Source organism: Grus americana, chromosome 11 (genome assembly GCF_028858705.1).
Source record: "Grus americana isolate bGruAme1 chromosome 11, bGruAme1.mat, whole genome shotgun sequence".
NCBI classification, from domain to species: Eukaryota; Metazoa; Chordata; class Aves; order Gruiformes; family Gruidae; genus Grus; species Grus americana.
This window is the reverse complement of record NC_072862.1, coordinates 9,412,889-9,436,008: the sequence shown is the minus strand read 5'-3', so window position 1 is coordinate 9,436,008 and position 23,120 is coordinate 9,412,889. Positions and strand designations below refer to the sequence as shown.

The following is a 23,120-nucleotide window of genomic DNA, read 5'->3' as shown; positions in this document are numbered from 1 at the left end:
GCTTGTCTATTAACAGCTTATTCAATGGAGGAGGGAGAAGAAGCTGGTGAGACCTCTTTTGGTATTGTTCAGCAGTGACCCTGGCTTTCTCAGATCGGTAGCCAATACTCCCTAAACAGTGTTTGTCAGTACATGTTGTTTTGCTGGATAATAGTATATTGTGCTAGCAGTGGTCGGTATTAGTAGCAGGTAACAATGAGCTGGCAAAGTAAGTCTCGTGTGGCGTGGTAAGGTCATAAGAATTACGTATAAAATTCCAAGAGAAAGCTTGCTGGGATGGTCTGATGCAGTTCTAGAAAACCTGTGCCTCCTTGAAAGATCTTTGTCAGTACTTTGTGCATTGTTCAGGAGCCTCATCACTGCTGTGTCCTCTGGGTTGAGATGGACTTGGGGAATGAGGATGGTTCCCCCCTCAAGATTTGCTACATAATTTTCAAGCTATATGCCCACTGCTCATGGCCTGTACTTCAGGAAAGGGGTGTTTTATCATGATACCAGGCTTATCGAATGCCAGGGCACGTGTACCCAGAGCCTGCCCACACCATGGACCATGCCCATTATTCCTGTAACTATACGGTAGAAGGCTATGCTGTACATTGCAATGAAAAATGTGGTATTGCAATGGCTGAATCCTGCTCTGGCATTGTTGTTCCATTTTCACTGTGCTGAGCTAATGTCTTGCCATGCCATGCAATGAACCTGCCACACGTTCTGCTTTCCTAAATGATTAAATAAAATCTGTAGCATTTTATTAACTGATGGCTGAGATTTCTCAAACTTTTCTTAGTGTTCTATGTGGAAATACCAGGCAAGTCGGTGGCTTAAACAGTGTCTAACAAAGATAATCACGCTTGACACAGATTTCCCTACCAACAAAATCCTATTCACCTTACTTATAAGCAATTCATTTATAGAAACATCATAGTTTAGGCTTTGTTTTTTGCCCTACCAAGTGTAGCAGTTATGTTATCTCTCAGACAAACCAACAAAGCTGCAGTACAGAGAAATCAGGTTTTAAAGCGAGTGATTTATGAAAGATGAACTCTTCTGTGCGTGCAGAGAGACTCCCCCGTGTGGTACGACGGCTTTGGCCGATGCCACTGACAGCGGCTCAACCAGCCAAGCTGCCGAGCTGGGCAGGCTGACGTGTCGGCAGTTAACGTAATTAAATGTGGCCCAGTGAAGACTCCCATGTTCAGAAGTGGCCATCAGTTTGCAATTAATGTTGACCGCTAGAGAATAATGTTGTTCTGTTGTGTTTCTTCTGTAGAAAAAAAGTGTAATATTTTACTAACTGTGATGCTTTGGGAAGAGTTATGAGGTCTGATATTTCTTTACCATGAATTAGTCTTACAACTTTATTCTCAGTTTCCTTTTTCCCCAACAATGTGTCTTAAGATGATACCTTTAACAGATGCTAAAATTTATTTGGACATTATTAGTTATTTTAAAACCTGGAATTATAAGTTCATGTTGATTAACAGAACCGTTCAAGGTTCTAAACACATCTTAATTGCACTCCTCTTTAGGGCATTTATGATAAACATTCTCCTTTCTGGCTCAGTTCTGAAAGCCTCATTTTTCCATCCAGAACAGAATGCTTTTACCCAATACCCCCATAAAAATTGTTAATTAAAATTTCTTCTACTATCTATTGTATATCTTAAATATATTTTCTTGTGCATGGGCCAGAAGAAGCAATTGTGTTCTTCCAAATTAAAGGGCTTGACTCTACCCTATATTATACTGGCTCAAATCTACCTGTCAGCTGGATGAAGAGATGTTAGATTTACACCAGCACAAAGGGAGAATTTGGCCCAAAGTGTTTATTGTTCTCTGGAACTAGGCATCCTCTTCTTCCATTCTCCTCCTGAAATCAACATAAAACAGATGCTGAAATTTTAAAATGTTTTAAAGCCTCCTATACTGTAGCTGTGAGCACAGTGCATTGTAACCACCAGACCTTGATGGCACAAAGATATGCATTATGAACATGAAATCTGGGTAGAAAAGATAAGGGTGCAGTCTTGCAACGCTTCCAAAGTAGCAAAACACTGTAGAAAGTAACAACTGCATTTTTGTGGTATTTGGTCACATCCCTCCTTGCACTGGCAAAACTTTGACTTGGATCCAAATAGGTGTAGTTCCAAGAAAGTGAATGCTCAGTCATTTACGTCAGTGGAGTTGTGCCCAGCTACAGTGGAACTATATTTGATGACAATTGAAAAGATGAATGAAAATCGTTTCAGTTGCATTAGGGATGTAAGCTGGCAGGGGTTTGGATTACTGCTTATTCAACTTTTTGGATGGCATCTTAACACTTCCAAGAAACCCTTTTTAGACCAGGCATCAAGAAGAGACAGGATGAACTCCAGCAAGAAACTGTTTGCAGACAGGTAGCACATGCTCATGACACTGATCTTTGGCTGGAGAGTAAGGGAATGGAAAGGAAAACTAGAGAAAACAAAGGGTACTTTGTGGGTGTGCTATACTGCCAAATCTCAGTGGCCTAGATATGTTGTTGTTGCTGTTGGTTAGCTATTTCCATCAATGCTTATGGGAATGTATTGATCTGACTAGCACTCATGTCTGTGGGGTCACTGTGGGTATCTGATTTTATCCCTTTCTTTGGCAGGTTTATTAATATTGACACTTCTTCATTTAATTGGGGCACTGGCTATGGAATCCCTTTTTAATGGAATCATATTAGCTAATGTACTGCCTGTCCACACTCAAATCCAGAGTGCTTCACACAAGCTCATATTTGAGTAACTCATGATAATGCTATAAGAAAACAAAACAAAACACAGATCTGTGAAACCAGAGAGCAATTGCAAAGACAGAACAACGCTGCGTTCTGCAACCTGCATTTCACTATTGCAACACACAGGGACCAAAATAAAGTAAGAGTTACTTGTCCCTGTAACACACAAATGTTATTTCTTTCCTTGTGCTGTCAAGGCCTTCCCCCCAGCACACCCACCAGGGGCTGCATTAATTTCTAGAATGTAATTATTCACATCTGTACAAGCTGTTGTAAGATGCTACCAACTAAAAAAGGTAGCCAGAACTAAAAGTTTGCACATCATCTTATACCTGCACTCAAAAAGAGTGTATCTCCGAAAGAACATGGGTTTGGCAAATGTTCTTTAACTTTCTCTTCTTTCCCTGAACAGATTTGGAGACTGGTTCTACCATTTATAGAACAGATTTTTTTTTTTCCTTAAAGTACTCTCCTGGGATTGGCTAGGAAAGTATTTTTTGCAGTCTGCTTGATTGGTCTTCATTGTGGAGCAATTTCAGAGGCCTGGCTTTGGACACCATTTGCAATGGGTTTATATTAGAAGGTCATGTCTCGTTACAGAGCCATTACTGCCTCTCCCTCTTGGGACCATTGCACACCTGTGACTTTACCCTTCACAAGTAGGTTCTGACACATCTTTTTGACATCCATGCAGGAAGGCAGGAGCACATTGCACTAGCGCCTTTGAGAGAAAGCAGCAGTGAAAGGGAAGAGAGGGAAGGGAACAGCAGAAATTCCACCTTCAATAAATTTATTAATTCTCACTGATTTACTTATAGGGGAAAAGATGGAGTCTGATGTTGTGATTGTAATGCATGAAGCCTTTAAAAGAGTAGATATCTCACTGTGATACTGGCTTTCTGGAGTACTCTGGAAGACAAGGGGTCTGGAAGTTGAGGTTATTAGAGACAAGAAGATTGCTGATATTAACTGTGTCTATAATATGTCTGAGTCCAGCATACTGCACCCATGCTGTTCTTTACAGCAGCTTATATTCAGCCTGAGTTCATGCTGCCTGCAAACCCTGCCTGTCCTTGAGTCAACTTTACTGTGCAGAAAAAAAATGACAGTTGCAGTTATCTCACTGGCAAGCTGCATGATAGTGTTAAAAACATAGAGGCTGGATAGAGCCTTCCCAGTCAGAAGGAATTTTGCTTTTCTGCAACTGATGTTCCTGAGACTTACATTGAACTCAAATATTACTGAAACCTAGAAACAATTTTTTGACCAACAATGAAAGTTCATAAGTCTGTTGCCTCATTAGTTTCCACCTTAAATTCTGGAAAGACAGTGTATTCCTGGTGAGATACTTACATGGTACGAGACAAGCAGCACAGTAAGCTGGGTCTTCCATGCTCATCCCTCAGCTTCAGTCATTAACATGCTTGCTCTGCTCACTGCTACACTGATAATAGATTTTTTTCTTCTTTTCTTTTAACAAGAGAGGATTTGTGAATTAAACACACGCATTCAGCCCTAGCAAGGTCATACCACAGGACTCTGAACTACAGTTGCTTTTGAAAGAGAGAAACTCATTGCTGATCAGTCTGACCCTCCACCGCTCCCATTACTAACACACACTTTCACAGAACACAATCATTTTGAGGCCATTTCAGGAGACAAAAGAGCTGTATGACTTCAAGATTAAGATGGAGCTTTCAAGCAGGTATTTGAGCATGTGACCAAGTGTCTGTTCTGAATGATTTAGCCTAAGGGTACCCTAAGGTGGAGGTTCCTTTTATAGACCAGAAGAAAATAAATCTATTAGTCTTCCAAAAGAAGCCTGTGCAAAACCCTGTGGGACACTGCCCAGCCAGGACATCTTGGAGTATCACTCAAGCCAGCGCTCAGATACCCTCATTTGTATAATGCTGGTAGTGCTACAGATGTGCAGCCTAATAATACTTGCAGTAATTTCTAACCTACAGTGTATGTCTTTACCTAGAGTTTGCATCACCCATCAATATTTTTCACACATTTTGCTTTACCTGCATCTCTGGGTTAATCTATTCTTATGTCTTCATAAATCAAACAACACAGCTCATTGCTATGATTATATTGAAATAAACCCCTCTTTTTTTTCCTCACAGCTGCTTTGCTTGCCCTCCACCTCTGCTTCTCAGCAGGTTCTCAGATGCCTTGTTAAGACTTTCAAAGCCTTACAGCATACTCTGAGAAGAATGCATCTGTCCTGAGGCTACGAGAAAGTAACTCTGTAATAATATAATTTATGAAACTCCAAGTTTAGCATCCTTTTTTTTTTTTTTTTTTCCTTTCTATGTGAAGCTAGACAGGAACTAGGGCTGCCAAATTAACCTGGAAGTTTATACTTCACATTACTTATAATCTGAACTGTAGCTGTTTCTCAGGTACTTCACGCTGATTTATCTTTTCAGGGCTAGATCCTCATCTGGTATTTTCCCCACAGGTTAACCATTTCAGTGAGGCTGGCTGGATGTAAATCAGTGAAAACTCATCTCTTTCATTCTAAACACAAAAAAGTGTAACTTTCTACATCTGATTTTTTCTTTGATTTTTATTTCCCCAATCCTTTATATAGTCATTATAGATGTTAAGAAGCCTGTTTTGGAAATGATTAATGCTATTAATATTTTTCTAATTCAATAAACCCTCTCATCTTTGAACTTCTTGCAATATTTTTCTGCTTTCTTCAGCTTTCCACTAATTCAAACATATGACAAATGCAAGTCTTCATTTCGGTTTTCTATTATTTCTCATGTCTGATCAAATAAATTAACAGACTTTCTTTTCTTTCCCAGGAGTGATGCCCATATGTTGACAAAGGCAGCACAAAAATATTACCTGTTCAAACAGGAGGGGAAAAAGATAAAAGTTATCTTTTATTCACTGTTCCATGCAAAGCAGAGATGCCGATCCTACTCCTTTCACCTTGACAGCACCCACCATGTTTAACAATAAATATTGCAAGATTTGCAGAACACACATCAATCTGGTTTAACTGCACTGTATTATAACGTCCCTTTACAATCTCTTCATACAGTGGCAGTTATTTTCATTGCACCACAGTACTTCAGTCATTGGGAAAGAATCAGCCCTCCTATCTAATGTACATGCTCCCCAGTCACATGGCACCAGTCCGGCAGAGCAGCATGCTGCTAATGCAGTTTTCTCTGTTTGGATAGCTAAAGATACATCTCCAGGCCAATTTGTACCTGTGTATTGTTGATAGACAGTGTGCCGCAGGCAAAGAGATACTGCAGGAAATGGATTCTCATTTAACCATGTTTAATTTTGTTCTCTGGATCTCCATCATGCATCTTTCCATTTTTCTGCCAACCCAAATTGCTAATGTGAAACAAAGCTACTTCCACCACTACGGCTCCTAAACTGATGTGTGACGATGCCACGATTGACTTGCCACTCTGGGAAAAGTGGGTCATTGCACACGTTGTACCACAGCATGCGGAACCGAGCCGTCCGTGCCGACATTGGGGTTTTACACATTTGGTTTTAGAAGTTCAGACCTGAGGGGACTACTGTGATTTTCCAGCCTGAACACTTCTGGTTTTTGATGGGAACACTGCCATTCTAAAATCTTCCTTAGCAGCTTATAGATGTCTGAAGTCATCTGTGCTCCTCAGGAGACAGTTTTCTGCTGATGTATTTTATATATTACTTGCACGTTTGCTCTGAGGATGGAAAATGCGGAATTCCTCCAATTCCAAGATATGGGGGCAGTTTCAGATTTGTCATTTTCCAGGATAGGAAACCCTAAACTAATGTAAAAATATATTTTAAATATAAAATGGTGTAATTAACAGCTTTTGCAAAGGCTTTTGAATCAGTGAGAAAAATCCTGATGGAAACTGCTCTTTGAAAAAAATCCATTACTTTTATTCCTCTTTTGTGAGATTGCAATAGTGTTTAATGTTGGAACTCACTTTAAGATTGCCTCTTACAATACCAGGGAGCCGTCATTTGAGCTAAGTCTCAGTACTGGAGGAGAACCTGCCTACCTATCTGTTGCACTGGATCAGTAAAGTTAGGAATCAATTGCTGAAAGGGGAATATTTTGCAGGTTTTTCTGGAGCAATCCAATAAGTAACTGAGCACAGATGTCACTGCAGAATCCAGAAGGTCAAGGCAGGTGGGGATTTGTTTATTGGTTTTCATAGGAACAAAAAATTCAGGGAAATTTAGCTCTTAAAATTTTATCTTTGTTTTTATGAGAGTTGAAACCAACCTCCAAACCCCACCTGTTTGGGAAATGATTTAATGAACAATAAGTTGGATAAGAACTTTCTTCAGGGCCTATATATTTTTTGCTTTGTTTTAGATAAATCCTTACACAAGCACCTTCTCCACTCTTTGCACACCCCAAAGGGTGGTACCCTCAAGGGCAGAGAACATCTAATCAGGTCCTTAAATCCATTGGTAAAATCCCTATTGGGGTAAATGGTTTTGCCTAGTAAGGGCTGCACTTTTAACTTCCAACTGTCATTTTTGGCAGGCACAACCTGGGATGTGGAGAGAAAGTCAAAGGAAAGCCTATGAAAATGCAATGCCTCCTAATTATGGGCCCTTTGGCTGCAGCATAATTGACTGATTTGGCACCCTGGGCTGCATGGGGTAAACCTGGATGGACACAAAGAAAAGTCAGAGCACAGCAGTGGTGAGTACCCAAGCCCTGAGGGCTCTGCTCTAGTGATCCCTAAGTTGAGGCAAGGGGAGAAAAAATCACTACCATTCCACTGAATAGTACGACTTCTTCTGAATTTCCCTACTCTGTTCCTCCTCCTGCCATCCATCTCCTTTCCTCTGGAAACACCACAGATGTGGAAGGTTTGCAGGTAAGCAAAGAGGAGATGGTCACAGCAGATGACAGAACCAGAGCTGAGCACAGCACGCACTGATAAACCCCTGCCAAACCCTTTCCATTCTGAAACAGAATCCCCGTAATGGAAATAATTACCAAAGAAACAGACAAAAACTACTTCTGAATGAAATTTAAGCTTCAGCAGACCGCAGCACCGCCAGGAAATGCCAAGTACAAGCAACCATCTCTTCATCCTGAATTCACACCATTTTTTGTTTCTGTTTCCTGTGCAAAGTTATCAATCACTCAGAAACTGCTGCCGAGGGGAGGGCTGTGGATCAAGATTTGGATGCAGTGTGCCGTGGGACACACTTCACCTGACTCTGCAAAAATGTCAGACAACTATCTCATTTCGAGGGGGCTTTCTGGAAATATGGAGTATAATGCATGATACTGGGGGAAACCCAGAAATTTTGTGGGGGACCTCTGGCAATACCCAGAATGTGATGGGGGGGGGCAGAGGGGATCTCTGGCAATACCCAGTACAATATAGAAGAGGAAAAAAGCTGTACGATTTTGTGAGGGATCTCTAGTAATACCCAGAATGATGCTTAATACCGGGGGAGAAAAAAAAGCTGTATGATTTTGGTGAGAATTTCTGGCAATACCCAGCACAGCATTAAGCTCTGGCAATACGCCGCATGCTACACAGCACTGAAAGGGATGGAGGAGAACTATATGATTTCGGGGGGGTGGACACCTCTGGCAACACACAGAACGATGCGCACAGCTGGGGGCAGGGGTTGGGGGGTGACAGACGGGACGGACACGGACACCCAACACCAAGCCCCGGCCCCTGCAGCGTGCACCGAGGGCGGCATAATGGCACAAGTAACTTCAAACCGATACCGCTCAGATAAGAGTGCAAAATCCGAAATTACAAACGGCAAATTACCGCGGCTCAATTACACACTTTTCACCCAAAACCCGCCGCTGCCGGCAGCGCCCCCGCTCCTCCAACACACGCTCCGCAGGCATAGGGGCGGGCGGCGGCGCCGCCGCTCCGCGGAGAGTGCGCGGTGATTGCGCGGAGCGCGGTGGAGCGCAGGGCAGCGGTGCGGGTGCATGCTCACGAGCGGGGCCCCGCAGCGCGCGCGCTCCCGTCCCGCCGCCGCGGCCGCTTTAAGGGCGGCGGGGGCGCGCCGCCGGGGCGCCCGGCGCGCCGCCGCCTCGCCTCGCCGCCGCGCCGCGCTCCCTCTCCCTCTCCCTCGCCCCGCTTTAAAGTCTCCGCCAGGATCCGGGCTCGCCCGCCACTTCCTGTACGGCAGGATGGAGCGCGCCGGGGCCCCGGCTGACCGCCGCCCGCCCGCCCGTGCGCGGAGGCGGCTCTGAGCGCCCCGTCCGCGGCATGCCGCGCGCCCCGCCGCCGCTGCCCGCCTGAGCCGCGCCGCCCCGCGCCCCGCCGCGCGGGGGGTCCCCGCGCCCCGCCGGCGCGCCGTCTCTGTCCTCCCCCTGCCCCGCGGCTGTGGGGTTTTTTCCCCGTTGAGCAGGCGAGCAGGAGCTCCCCGCTTTCTCCCGCAGGAAGAGGGGTGCGGGGAGAAACTTATTTTCAACAAGTTTGTTTTTTTTTCTTTTTGTTTGGTTTTTTTTGTTTTTTTCCTGTGTGTTAATTATTTTAGCCCCTCTCCCCTTTCGATGTGCGGCTTTGGACATGCGGAGGCTACTGCAACCGTGTTGGTGGATCTTTTTCTTGAAAATCACCAGCTCCGTGCTCCATGATGTGGTGTGCTTCCCCGGTGAGTGAGCGCGGCGGTTGGGGTTGGGGGGGGGTCCCTCCACCACACGTGTCCGCGACCTCCGTGGGCTGCCGGCGGGGCACCCCGCGAGTGCGGAGGATGCGCCAAGGACCGCGGGGGCCGCTTTGCACGGGTGGCCCCCACGTTGGGTTTCCCCCGGCTCCGCAGCACCCTCCCGGCTGCGGGCAGCGCTGCCCGCGAGTGGGGCCGTGCGCGGTGCACGGGCTCGGATCCGCGCTCCCGGCGCGGTCTTCCCTTTCTCCGGTGCATTGCAGCCCCCGACGGCGTGGGGCGAGCGGAGGGGTTGCTCGTGCGCTGCGCTTCTTTCCTGGGGCTGCCTGGGGGCTCCCTTTGTGCTGCGGGACTGCCGCCCGCCGCCTCGAAGGGACCACGACTCGGCGCTCCGACCCCTTGTTGCAGCCCCCCGTCCCCCGCCAAAAACTTAGTTGTGCGGGGCTCTCCGCTCTTCCCACCCCACTCGTGTCCGCGGTGGGTGTCTCGCCGTGCCGGCGCGCTGACCTTGGCAGAGCAGGGGGGCGCGGGGCTGAGCGCCCGCTCCGCACCCGGGGTTGGCTCTGTGCAACCACCCCCCGCACCCGTGGGAGAGAGCTGATGCGGGCAGAGGAGCACCTAGCGCCCACCGTGCTTTCCACCCCCCACTTCGCACCCCATGGCTCGCGCCTGGGCATCGCTCCTCGTCCTCCGCCGAAATGCAGGAGCCGCGTATAGCGGGGCCGCATGGACGCTCTTCGCGCCCCGCGGTGGGACCCGTGTCCCCCCGCCCCCTCACCCCCTCCGGAGCGCCCCCGGCCCGGGGGAACTCGCAGCGCCCGCGCGGGGCTCCAGCTCCCGCCGCCTCCGCAGTGCCCCAGGCCGTCCGCCAGGGGCGCTGTCGCGCCGCCGGCGCCCCCGCGGGGCCGCGCGCTCCCCTCCGCCCCTCCGCCGGCGCGCAGCGCGGGCCCCGCCTGCCCTGGGCACAGCGCGGTTCTGCGGGGGTCGTGCCCTCCCCTCCGCATCTGCGGCTGGAAGGATCGCCCGTAGCATCCCCGCACGCCCCCAAAGTGGTTTATTTATTTACTTTTTCCTGGGCTTCCTCCCTCCTGGCCGTGATGGGTCGGGGGGCCGAGCGGTAGGTGACCTAGGTGGGGCGGGTGTGATGTGAGGAGCCGTGGGCAGGGCGAGACCCCCCCTTCCCCCGCGGGTCCTCCTGTCCCTTCTGTGGGCTCCTGATGCAGCCCGGGTCGCCGGCTGCGTCCAGGTGTGCAAGTGTGAAAAGAAAGTAAATTCTGGAAGCTTTATAGGAACATCCACTTCTCTCTTTTTTTTTTTTTTTCTTACTAAAATACCCTTTTTTTCTAACCCCAAACATGGAGACAAGCAGATAGACCCATACTATCCCATTTCTTCCACCAGCTTCTCACATGGTACAATGATTTGAAGCAAAAAGAAAGTAAGTTGGAGAGAGGGTTAATACCTCTGCAGCTCTTGAAGAAACATTTATCTTCTTTGTATTGATTTCTTCTCAATTTCAGCCCTCAGAGTGAAGCCTTTCTCTCTGGTTCTGATATATATTGTACAGTAATTACATCTAGAAGGCAGGCTCCACGAACGCTTCAGAAAAACAAGCTATGATGTAGGTTTAATATGACAGTATTGTATGACTTGCTGATTTAGATCAGTGCTGTTTGAACCAGATAATATTTGCATTATGGTTTGAATATAAAGACAAATGCAAGCAGAGAGTAATAGGTCTATGGACATTTGCTGCATATAGGTAAACGCTCTAAAGCTAGAAGCCGTAAACCAGCTGTGTAATACTTAGGAATGTTTCAGGGCTGTTCATCACTGAAGGTTTGCTTGGAAAGCAAACTATTTTCCAGAAGGGCTTTTATGCATTTAGTTTTTGCACAGAGGTACCACATTAGACTCAGTGACTTGCCTACTCTTTTATGCCTTCTTCTGAAAAGCAGTAATACCTGGTGTGTGTGCGTGCAAGGGGGTGGTAAGTGAAACATGGTGATAAACAGGGACGCTCCAGACTCTGATCCGGTACATCAGAGATGCCTGAGGCAGGAAAGCTGCAGGGAGGATCTCAGTGGACTATAACAGGACATTGGTGCTGACAACATCCAATGGCAAATCATCGGAATTTGTGTTGGTGGGGAATCCCGGCCAGATATTAACCATTTAGTATCTACTGCAAATGTTTCAGTACCTTTCATTGCATTTTCTAGAGAGGATTAAAGAATTAAGGTATTTGTTATTTTATGTGTTAATTTACAAGCATCTTTCTTCCTTCCACTTCATATCTAGCTCTCTTTAAATGAAAGAGAGGTCACTATTTATTTTCTCCCCTGCAAATCACTTTACTTTGTGAAGAAACATAAAGGCTATTTTTTCTTTGTTCAGCAACAATAAATGAACCGTGTAGGAAATAAGTCTTTGCAGTATTTCTTTGTTAGGAGCATTGTAATAGGTTTTCACTGTTCAAGTAGATATTTTTGTTGCTGTTCCTTTGGTTGCAATAAGAGGAAGGAGTCATTCTTGCACAAAAAATATGTGGGTAAGGTTTTGCTCTTTCTGAAGTGTGAAGTTTACTGCATTTCTCTGTGGGCTTGTCACTGGTAATTGCATTGCTTAATAAATCAAAGTAAGACAAGGTAAGAGAGGTTGTTTCCATGGGGTCTGTTTGCTCGTTAATCTAAATTCACAGTACCAAAAATCAGTAAGACATAAATATTAACATTACTGTGATACCCTCACTATGTATTTTCTCAGTGCTTTGCCAAGAGAGGATAAATATTTTTTTGTAAAGGAAAAAGTACACATTTGTGCAGTTCTTAGCTGTTGCTGCAACAATCTTGTCATCTAAGGAGTGACAATTGTTAGTATTTTCTTAGGCTAGATGCATAAATGAAAATTTTCTTAAATCTAGATTGGCTCTGGTAATGGAACAAATTGTTGCTGACCTGGTAACTACCTGTAAATGGGTTTTGGATTTTGAGTCTTAATAGTTCTGAATTGAGAGTTAATTTCGCATGTAACTGTCTTCTGCTTGGAGGAAAAAAATATACGAGGAGCTTTTCCCTATTAATTAATCAAATGCTACTTCAGATATTTTTAAAGGTATAGAGAAGACCAGCTTTGTTTCTTGAAGATTTTACAGAGGAAGGTGTGTTGTGCACGTAGAGAAATACGGAACGTACAGGAGAGGGCCCTCCAAGACTTTATTTAGTCCTGTGGTTTTTATGAAGATGACACTTCTTACATTTTAATTATCCCTTACTTTCCGTGCCTTTTAAAAATATGCTTTACCTTACGGGAAGTTGCTAATGGAGTCCTTGCAGACAAAGAATGTCAAGTGAGCCTTCCCAGGCTGTAAGAGCTGAGCTTGCTGGTGTGCTTCTGGGGGGAAAACTCAAGGGAGAGCTTTGCTATCCGTTAGCAGGTTTACAGGAGCAGATTTCTGGTTAACAGAGCCAGGACACAGCTTTCAAGTCTTCAAGTAAGAGTAAGAGGCTTCCTGAGTTGGGGAGGGAGGAAGAGGCATCGTGGAAGGAAGGGATTTCAGTATATCCAAAAAAGAAAGGAACACAGCTTGAAGGTAACTGGAATTATTCCCTTGGTCATATTGGGGTGTTTGCAATGTCTAAAAAGCCTGTCTTCAGGCTTGCCCTGCTTGGAAGAGGGAGAAGGATTTTTGCCTGTGTGTATGAATTAGGATTTCTATTACTGCTGTCCCATCCCCTATCTCCTCTCCTTTTTGTCTAGGAAATGGAGATGAAAGGGTGTTTGATCCTGTTCAGAAAATGGATGTCTTGGTCAGAGCAGTGAGGAACTTCTGTGAGTCTAGCACAGAGATGTCATGTCATTCACCTGTCCCTCCCCCATCTGCGCTGGGAACCTCTGCTGAGCAAATAGGTCCTGCTTGGTACCCTGAAAGTCACTGGAAAACACCTACTGATTTCTGTAGGGTGATAGTTTCACTCCTAGTTTCTGGGTCTCTGCAGGGACAAGTGTTGCATGAAGTATGTTGTATGTTGTATGTATGTATGAAGTTGTATGTGCACTCAGTTAAAGCTGTACTGTTACCAAGTTGTGCAAGTTTAATAGCTGGGGTTTTTTTTTCCAGTTACAGAAGAGACAGATAACTGAGGACTCTATCCATCTTATGATCAGTACTCAAGGACTAACATACTTAGAATTTTCTGAAATAAAATGTTATTAATGTTAACTTCAATTTCAATGTTCAAGTTTCATGGTTAAATTAATTACTTCACACTATTAATCTCAACTGTCCTTGGCAAAAATGCTAGTCATTTGGTTGCTGCTTTTTAGCAGCCAAATGAACGTGTGGCACTATGTGCTCTGAAGCCTAAGGGTATAGTAATAACACAGTACTTTAGCTAATATATAACTTTAATCTGAGAAATTATGAAAAAAATGAGACTAATTTCTGTTTGCTTAAGTTACTGTGCTTCCAATTTTAAAGATCAGAGTTGCTCCTGTGTGTTGACAAAATTGTAATTACTTATATTTACAGGCCATGAAACTTCAAGTTTAATTCTAAACAACAATTTTTAAGTATTTTAGGAAGTGGAATCTCATCAGTAGAGACAAATGTTCTTAAAAGATATGGACTCATCTGAGGATGTAGGTGTATGTCAAATAGGTTAATTTATGGTTTTATATAACCCTTCTGGGAACTGCTTGTTGCTTTAGGTGCCTAAATATCTACAAATTTTTCCCTTCTTCATGAGGTAAACTCCTATCAATGTTTCTTCCAAGTGGAAACTGCAGACCTGCATCTTCTTGCACCAGGTTGACAGGAATGTGACTTCATTGATCGCCAGAGTTACTTCCATGAAGAATTTGGCCTTATCAGCTTTGTAGACATGCTGCATTTGGAAGCAAAGCGGAGAAGGAAGATAGAAATTAATGCACGCTTTGGTACTCAGCAGAGGAACTTGGGGTGTGGCCAACTGGGGATGCCCAATTAGAGAGTAACTTTTGGTGAAAGCAACTAGCTTTTAAATTTCTGTGTCAGTAAACCTTTAGAGAAACAACAAAACACAATGAAACAAAACGAACAAACAAAAACCCCTAACAGAAGAATGGTCCTTGGCTGCTGTTAATTTTTCCATTAGTCAATATCTTGTGGTAGTGCCGATGGTCATGTTATCCGTGTTGCAGGCTACAGATACGATTCCACATTACTTGCCCCAGGGCAAGTCAAACTGGCTTCTTTCTTTTAATGCTGCTAACATGTGGTAGAGCTCTCCAAAGCGATCTTGCCCCATTTTGGTGAGGACAGGTGTACTAGATGAGTCAGGGCTACATTGGCCATGTCTCCAAATGCTTGCCTTCCAGTGTACAGTCATCTTGTTGAGGCACAGCTGCCAGGACACAGTGGATTCCTGGTTTATGCCTTGAGCTGTCACACATTTGTAGCTTAAGCAGAGGCCTTTCCCATCCAGAAAGTAAACAGATGAAGGAGTGTGCAAACTGCAAATGCAGCAGTGAAGATACTGTGATACTCCATGGGTATTGCTGTTCTTGTTTCATTTTTCCTTTTCTCTGATTGCTAGCAGTATTAGTGGGAAGCTGAAGGAAATGGTGGTGAATAAACTCCCCAGCTGACTGGAGGAGGAGGGAGGACACAGGGCAGTAAGGAAACTAAGAAGTTTGTGCAATCACTGTAAGATATGTTTTTATTACACTGAATGGGCTCACCTTATGGCAATTTGAATTAGTCTTCAAGTGAACTATGGTTAAAGTAAAATCAGTTATTACATGGCCTTGGTTGTTTTTTTAATGTGGTTTTATTATGCATCTCCAAGTTTGCTTGGGAGTTGAAGTACTAGCGTTCTTAATTATCAAGTCATTTGAATAATGATGAACTGTTTTCTAGAACTTAAAACTTGACCGCATCATGCACCTGCCAGCAGTACTGACACGTAAAATCTCAATTGATGTGGGTGTTGCAGATTTTCTAAGCGTAAATGCTGCAGTGATGCCTGAATATGTTTATCCTGTGCCAGTGCCTGCTTTGAGGGACTTTGTATTCATAGCATGGAGGCCTTTCTAAAGTAAATCTAGGTGTTTTGAGACTTGGATGCTTAGCTTAGGAAAGCTGCTTTGAAAAATCCTTTTCTCTGCTTGCAGATACGTAATGAATGAGACCTTGAGCCCTGAAGAGCAAAATGGTATTTAGGAGTAAAATGTGGAATGTTATTTGGTCTTGTGGCAGCTGTTTTGTTCTCTTTTTTTGAAATAAAATGTGCCTGTCTTCCTGACAGAGTGCTGTTAAAGTTCTTCTGTTGGGAGTCAGTTTGTTGTGCTGACAGTAAAGGAAAGCTATCTGATAACTCCTTGCAGGCAGAGCGGACAGTTGTTCAGTTTTCCCACACTTCACTCTTTCAATCTTCTGTCCTTGCAGGAGGCTTGTAAGAGACATATAAAATGCTATCATACTTGCTTTAATCAAAGCAGTGCCTTGCCCTTTCCTTACTCCTATAAAAGCATCTACAATTTGGATTATTGTTTTTAGCTGTCTAAAATTTTAGCCCTGGAGTTTCTTGATCAGTGTGTCAGACTGGTTGAAAAGCAGTGTTAGTTGTCCTGAAGTGGAAGAAGACTTGTAACAAGTGGTGAACAGTGAATAAGCAGGATATGAAGGTAAAATCACTTGTGCCAATGTACTGGATAAGTCATTTTTCTACTGTAGAGCTAAATAGAAATAGTTTTATCCTGACCCTTATTGATCCTAATCAGTAAGCAAGTTATTTTCTTTGGGCCTCATTGCATTTTTTAAAACAAGGATGTCCGTGAAGTAATCCCGGCACCACTGAGGACCAACGCCTACCTTTGTGTCAGTTTGGTGTGCTTAGAAATGTTCTCCTGCTAAATCTTCCCCTCCCCTCAGTTTGGATTATAAATTAACTTATTTTATATCTTGGGAGGCAGTGAAGCTAGTGATGCACATATCAAAATAAATAAGTTTTGTCTAAGAGTTGTTTTTTGTTTTTTCAGGAAAAGTTTAGTGGGTTTTTTTTTTTTTGGATGAATGTTTATATAAGCCTCAGTTTAGCAGGCCTCAGCATGAGACTGTTGTGTCCATGCATCCCTCCCTACCCCCAGCCCCCTGGAAACACCAAGTTGAGACAATAAAGATATCTAGTAGCTTTCAAATAATTAAGTACAGATCTGCATTGCTATCACAAGTGAGGTTAGGGATTAAATTTTTGACAGACTTTCATTGGTATTTTGATTCCAGAGGTGCTTTCAGACTCCTGGAGATTATGGTATAGATTTACTGCAGTCAAAGTAGAACTGAGGGGTTGTGCAGCAGCACTGTCTCTTAAACATTGCATCCATTTAGTAGGTCAGCAGAGAGAACCACTCGAACGAACATTTTTTCTAGTTGGTCTCCATGGTACTTGTAACTAATTTACTTGTTATTCTTACAGTGCAGTAGCTTGTGTATTTTGTATTTAAATCCATGCTTAAAATACAACTAAAATTTGCCTGTTGACAGCAGTTGCATCATATTTTAATTGGTGAGAATTGCTAATGGAGTGTTCAGGTTCTAAAATTAGTTGTTTATTTTTCCTTTCTTCTTTGCCCAAGGGTTTTGCATCAGATTATATGGTTTCTGTATAGCTGTTTGTGTTCCAAAGCAACACCTTTGTGCAGTTTTAGCTATTTAAGTAAGTGTTAAAAGTATGGGCTTAGTAACAGCAGTTTCAGAAACTGTGACTTTTTAAACTGTTTCTTACTACATTGTTTATGCATTGTAAAGTGCTTCTCTTTTGTTTACTGTGAATTAATTCATTGTTATCTTTGTAAACCTGTGCAAGTTTATAATGTTTTGTCTTGGCATAATGGCAGGTCCTCAGCTGCTGCAAATTGTTGTAGCAGGATTGATGCTACTGTTTCTGTGGCAGCTTTCATCAGGTGAGAATTTGCACCATAACCCTCATCATGACATTATTCTGAAAAACAACTCTGTGTGTTCTTTTCAATATTTCTATAGGTTGGCTTTGTGTCAAAGGTGCACAGTTTTGCTACTGTCTTTATGCTTCCTGGAGGATTTTTCTTTTACTGTGTGGTGAAATGCAAAACCACCCCTTTGTATGATTCTGCTTGTTGTGAAGCAGAGGTGTCCAGTCCTTAGGTTAAAATTGTGGCTTTGTGAAGGGACGCTTGTCATGTGTATCAGTCCTTGGAATCATTCTGTTGGGTTATACCTAGTTTTTTGACCAAAGCTGTGGCTGTTGCAAAGAAATTTGTGGGGTTTTCTGTCATCAGCTGTCAGTTTGGTGGGGGTTTTTTGTTTGTTTGGTTGTTTTTTTTAAAAATAAATTATTTGTTTGCCCATTTTGAATTGATACCCAACTTCTTTTCCTTAAATAAAGTAGTTACCAAAACAAATAAACTGCCAAAAGAGTGGTTGTTTGAATTATTCCCTGCAGCTGTGAAGCTCAAACTGCAAATATACAGCCACTTTAACAACTGTCTTATATCTGTTTCACTTTTCTCTACTAGTTTAAAGAGCCCTCTGATCTTTTGTTACCATGAAAAGTACTTGCACATTACAATAAAACCATGTCACAATGTCCTGATTAACTCAGTGACCTGAACTCTACAAGCCTTTTACTATCAGATTTTATCCAGTCCTTGAATAATTTTTGTAGTAATCTTTTTTGCCTTTTCTGCAGGTTTTTTCCAACTTATTTTTAGAAAGGTGCACACCAGAACTGAACACTGGTCTTACTCATATCATAATGTGGGATGCTATTGCCCTTTCTGTTTGTCCAAGGATTTTCGGTGGCCTATTTTTCTGCCACAGCAAGAAAGCTCATGTTGATTGTTTGCCTAGTGTGACTTCTAGATTGTTATTGGAGTCACTGCTGAACAAAATAGTCTGCTGTTCAGTGCACGTGGCCTAGATCGCTAATTCTTAAGGATTTTAACTTTATTAAAATAAACTCTTTGAATGGATCTCCTTTTTTTTACGTGACTTGAATATGGCTACAATAGCAATTTTAGCAATAGAAAGGAAGGCAGGACTCTGACTTAAGTCCTCTGCAATTTTAGTGTCTTAGATACATCTTTTGTTCTGGTTTTGTTTGTTTCCTTTTGTAGCCCAACAGTTTTTAAGGGAGTACTCAGTGCATCCCATAATAGTCAAGGGGCCTGTTGTGGACTTATCTAAAATGGGTGTCTTAGGATGTGACTTCTGTTAAGCATTGTAAATGGAAGGCTTCACACAGCTCCAGAACGTGGCTGTGACCTTCTGGTCACATTATCACGCTTGTGTGGTAATGCTGATGTGGCTAGCAGTTGGGCTTCCTTGGAAACTTGGAGTGGGGATTATGATTTGGGTGTAACCCCAGGGAGGCAATAGATTTCTTAGGAATGTAGTGATTTTTCCCCATCCATTCCCTCACCCCATTACCGTTACTCATGCTACTGGTTTTGGTAGAAAGTGTTTCATTTTCTTCTGCAGGTGGGGGACTGGATATTGAGCTACTTGCAAGAATTTAGATGATCGGCTCTGTTACTGTGGCCCTGTTTCTATTAGGGTGGCCTCCTTGGATGCTTTTAGCTTTCCACCTTGATTGTGCTTATTTTGGGCAAATTTGCACCATGCATCAAATGAGGAAAAACAATCCTTTCTCCCCCAGCTAATATTATCCTGTTTGGGAAGAGGCTGGTGTCTGTGAAGGTAGATTAGAAGGTGGAGAGATCCTTATGACTGAAGTAGAGAAGGACTCCGATCTTCCAAATATGAGAGCCTTCACCAAAAACCACTGAGAAGACCTTATCCATACCTATTAGCTAATATTGGATCAAGTTCTGGCATGCTGAAAGGATCATAAACTTAATTGTGCTTGATCAATACTGATACTTTTCTTGTGCTTCAGGAGGACAGAGTGCAATATGAACCAGGCAGGCCCTGGAGAGCAGAGAGGAGTGACCTGGCAATCTGCCAGGAAGGTTTTAACTAGCCTTTAAAGTGATGGACTAGATGGCCATCACCAAAAGTCCCTTCCAGTGTTGTTCTGTGCTGCACATACTCTTACTGTGCACCCCAAGCCCGTGGTTGTCCCTGCTCCATGGCCATGCTTGGCCTGGAGACCAGAGGAGTAATGCGTATCTGCAGCTGCTGCAGCCTATGAGAGACTCATGGTCAAAGAGCCTCTGCTGTGCACAGAAGGGGACCGTGATGCCCAATGTTATTACTTGCTAGAGCGTGAAGCCTGCAAGTAATGGTAATACAAATGTATTTCAATTTGTAACCTGGCCTTCTGTATCAAGATTGGACTACTTCTATTCTGTTGCACATGTGCATCACTTGGGGAAACATGCTGATAGTACTTAACATTTAATTGCTTCTCTTGATTTTATTTGTAAATTAGAATCTAGAGGATCTGTAAGAAAAAAACCCCCAACAGTAGAGCTTAATTGAACAACATTTTAGAGTAACTAAAAAAAAAGACATGTAGCTTTCCAGCTTTTGGAGCTGAGACAAATGCAAACTTACTTATTGATCCATACATATGATATCATATTTTAAATACTGTCTAAACTAGAGGTCATCTCTATACTAGATTGCTTAAGAATCTGTCTATCTTATCGCATCTTGTACTCATTTATAGTTGTTGCCATTTCTGGCTTTGTTGGAGAGACAGCTAGTGTTTCAACCTAAATTAAAATCAATAAGAAGCAATTTCGTTTGTTTTTTAACTACTAGAGCAGCCTTTTTTCTTTAGTAAACCTCTCTATGTTCAACTAAGTCACTTGGTTCTTTCCATCAAGATAATTGCCAGACCTCATTAATTCCTAATTTTTGCATATGTGGCAATGGCTTTATTTTCCAGTGTACCTAACAAAATGTCAAATATGATTTAAAAAAACATTTATTTTAAATCATTGCTGAGAAATAAATGCAGGAAAGAATACTTGGCGGTTAGAAGTAGTTTAAAAACATCTTGAGGGGAAGCATATGCTTGGGGACAGTGGTGAAGGCTCTTGACCCAGGAGTCCTGCACTGGCAAGGTAGCTCAGGCTTCCCCTGGCACATTTGAGCAGTGTTCTGCAGGGATAACTTCCAGTGGAAAAAGCATAGCCTGAGTCTCTATGCCTTCAGTCCTTGGCTTGGATGTTTCTGCCTCACACTGATTCATGTAAGAAGCTGTTGTCATGTTGTCAGCTGGCTTTTACCACACAGCCAGCAGATTGCCAGCAATAACAATTAACCTGGGTCAAACTCAGCATGGAATTCAGACTGAAGCAATGTTGGTACTTCCTAGATAAGGCAATGATGAACCATAACATAGTATTAGAGTAAATATCTGAAGGTAGTGCTCTGATGGAAGCGTCCAAAATAGGATGTGTTGCTGCTTTGGCGAGTTGATCACAGGGTGTGGGAAATCATCCTCTTTAGTTTGCAGTACAGGCTGCCCAAATGGACAGAGATGGACACATTGCTGTTTAATGCTTGTCCTCTATGTTTATTAAGTTTATGAAGGTTCAGTTTTCACTGGTGAGGCTTCCTGTCACTGGTGTAGCTATCCAGTTGGAAGAATTTGTTTGTCTTGAGAAACAGCATGTCTAGACAGGGTAGACCAGCTGCTGTGGTGGTGAACCTGGGTCTTGCATGGAAGCTTCTGGTAAGGTATTTGCTCTGCCTCTTCTGGGTTAAGTTTGGCATCCAGCAATGTTGAGCCAGTGTCTGTATGAGAATTTATATTCTTCTGCATCTTGTTTTAAATTGTGCAAGGCGAAACTTGAGTCCCTGGAAAAGTGAATGCCAGTATTTTTATCAGGAGTTTCCTTGTGTTGCTGTGATCTTGCCCAGTGCTTCTCATAATTTCAGAAATGTTTAAGAATTCCTGGAATTCTTAATTCCAAATACAAGAAGCTTTTGGATGGTCTAAGTCTCATTTCTTGTTTAACTTTCCTTTGAAGTTCCCGAGAGTATTATGGGCTATGTGTTACTTTAATCTCTTGGTTTCAGTTTTCTCTCACCTTTTCTTTTGCTTCCACTTGCTTTCATTCACATATGTTAATGAATCAAGGAAGAGGGCAAACCAAGACCAAAAAGAGGCAGATCTGACTACCCTGGTAATCAAAGCAAGAGTCTATTTGCTTAAGCAGTGTTTTGTAGGAAGAAAATGTAATTAGTAACTAGATGACACTGATGAAGAGCACATTTCCTTCATCCTTGAAGGCAACTTAAGAGTTGTGTGTGAATTTCTTGAATTTGATATCAAAACATCAAACCATTTCTTTTTAACTAGTCACTTAAAGCTACACAGGAATTTACGTGTATGTGCCAAGAAGCCAGCTGTGTTTAAAGAAAATATATGACCAGACCTGGTACACAGTGATCCAGGAACATAAGGTAAAAGTGACTTGTCCACATGCTAGTGACACCTATTGTAAGTGGATCCCAAGCCATAGTTCAATACAAGGAGTAAAACATTACAACACAAACAGATTCCCTGTCAAAAAGGTAATTTATACCTCGTGTCAAACACTATCTGCGTGTACTGCTTTCTCTATTTCATGTTATTAAGGAGTGTGACCTTTTCTCTTTCAACAATTAGCTTTCAAGGTGAAAACCAACTTAGGAAGAAAATTAACTTTTTTTTTTTCATTGAATCTGGAGAGTCTAATAGTTTCGCAGTAGTCTTGATTACACCTTCACGTTTTACAGTTTGATTGCTATCTTGACCAATGAGTCTCTCTATTTCTGTAGTTTGAGATAGCATTCCCTTATTTGCTTCTGTATCCGGGAGACATCATCAGGTATTTTGGGTGCAGACTGTGTCTGCAGAGCTAGATGAGGCTTGCAAGATGCATGCTGTCAACGGGTAACAACTCTAGTTTGTCTCATTTGCACTCTATTAGTAACAAGTTCACTTGCTAAATAATTCTGTTCTGATCTTCGGTTTTTAATTTACCTGACAGTTGTGCTTTCTGTTGAACTGAGACTATGAGCACCCACTGTAATAAAGCAGCTCTCTCTTTACAAAACCCAGGTGTTTCTAAACTGCATATGCTGAGTATGAGAGACAGGTCTTACAGTTTGATTTGCCTTTTTGCTTCTATTTGTGAAATAGAGACCATCCTGGAGTCTGTTGCATTTGGTTGCATTCCTTGGAAATAATGTTGAAGCACATGGGCCTTAGTAAGAGTATTTTTTCTTGATGAGCTGGAAATAAAATACATGGTTTTGGTGAACACCATTTCTGTTATCACTGACTGTCTGGGCCATACAATACTGAGTGGAATAAAGGATCAAAGGCAGTAGAACTGTCCTGTCTGCCCTGGAAAGCTGATGAATTGTTCAGTGTTTCCCTCGGTGCCTTTCAGTGACTTCTGCTGTGATCGATACAAGCAGCATTAACAAAAATTGGACCCTTCTGCTAGCTCTCATGCTTGCAAGTAAAGTGGAGAAAGCCCGATTTGTTTTGCTGCTTAAGCCCTTGCTGTCCTCACACGTGCTATTTGAGAGGTCTGCTTACCTGTTTGCGTTTTATTGCGTGACTGCTGTCCTGCCTTCTGAGATGACACTTCAGTGGTGCCAAGCTGGTTGTGAGGGAGCTAATCCTGTGGTTTTATTTATATATATGTGCATACACACACACATATATAAAATACACACATATATATATATTTATATAAAACAAAAAACACCTGAACCTCCAGA

General features: G+C 43.0%; 2 protein-coding genes across 3 annotated transcripts in view; one reads left to right on the top strand and one right to left on the bottom strand.

The window, feature by feature from the left end:
• FHIT (fragile histidine triad diadenosine triphosphatase) overlaps window positions 1-10,569 on the bottom strand; it is a 674,280-nt gene extending 663,711 nt beyond the window's left edge. The window contains exon 1 of the mRNA XM_054838551.1: window positions 10,476-10,569. The gene's annotated coding sequence lies outside the window, so the exon portion shown is untranslated. The remainder of the gene's footprint in view (window positions 1-10,475) is intronic.
• PTPRG (protein tyrosine phosphatase receptor type G) overlaps window positions 8,825-23,120 on the top strand; it is a 408,891-nt gene continuing 394,595 nt past the window's right edge. The window contains exon 1 of one of the 2 annotated variants that reach the window (XM_054838538.1): window positions 8,825-9,397. In XM_054838538.1, coding sequence (XP_054694513.1) covers window positions 9,313-9,397 — 85 coding nt within the window. In that variant the 5' untranslated portion in view covers window positions 8,825-9,312. The remainder of the gene's footprint in view (window positions 9,398-23,120) is intronic. The other variant, XM_054838537.1, reaches the window with a different exon arrangement.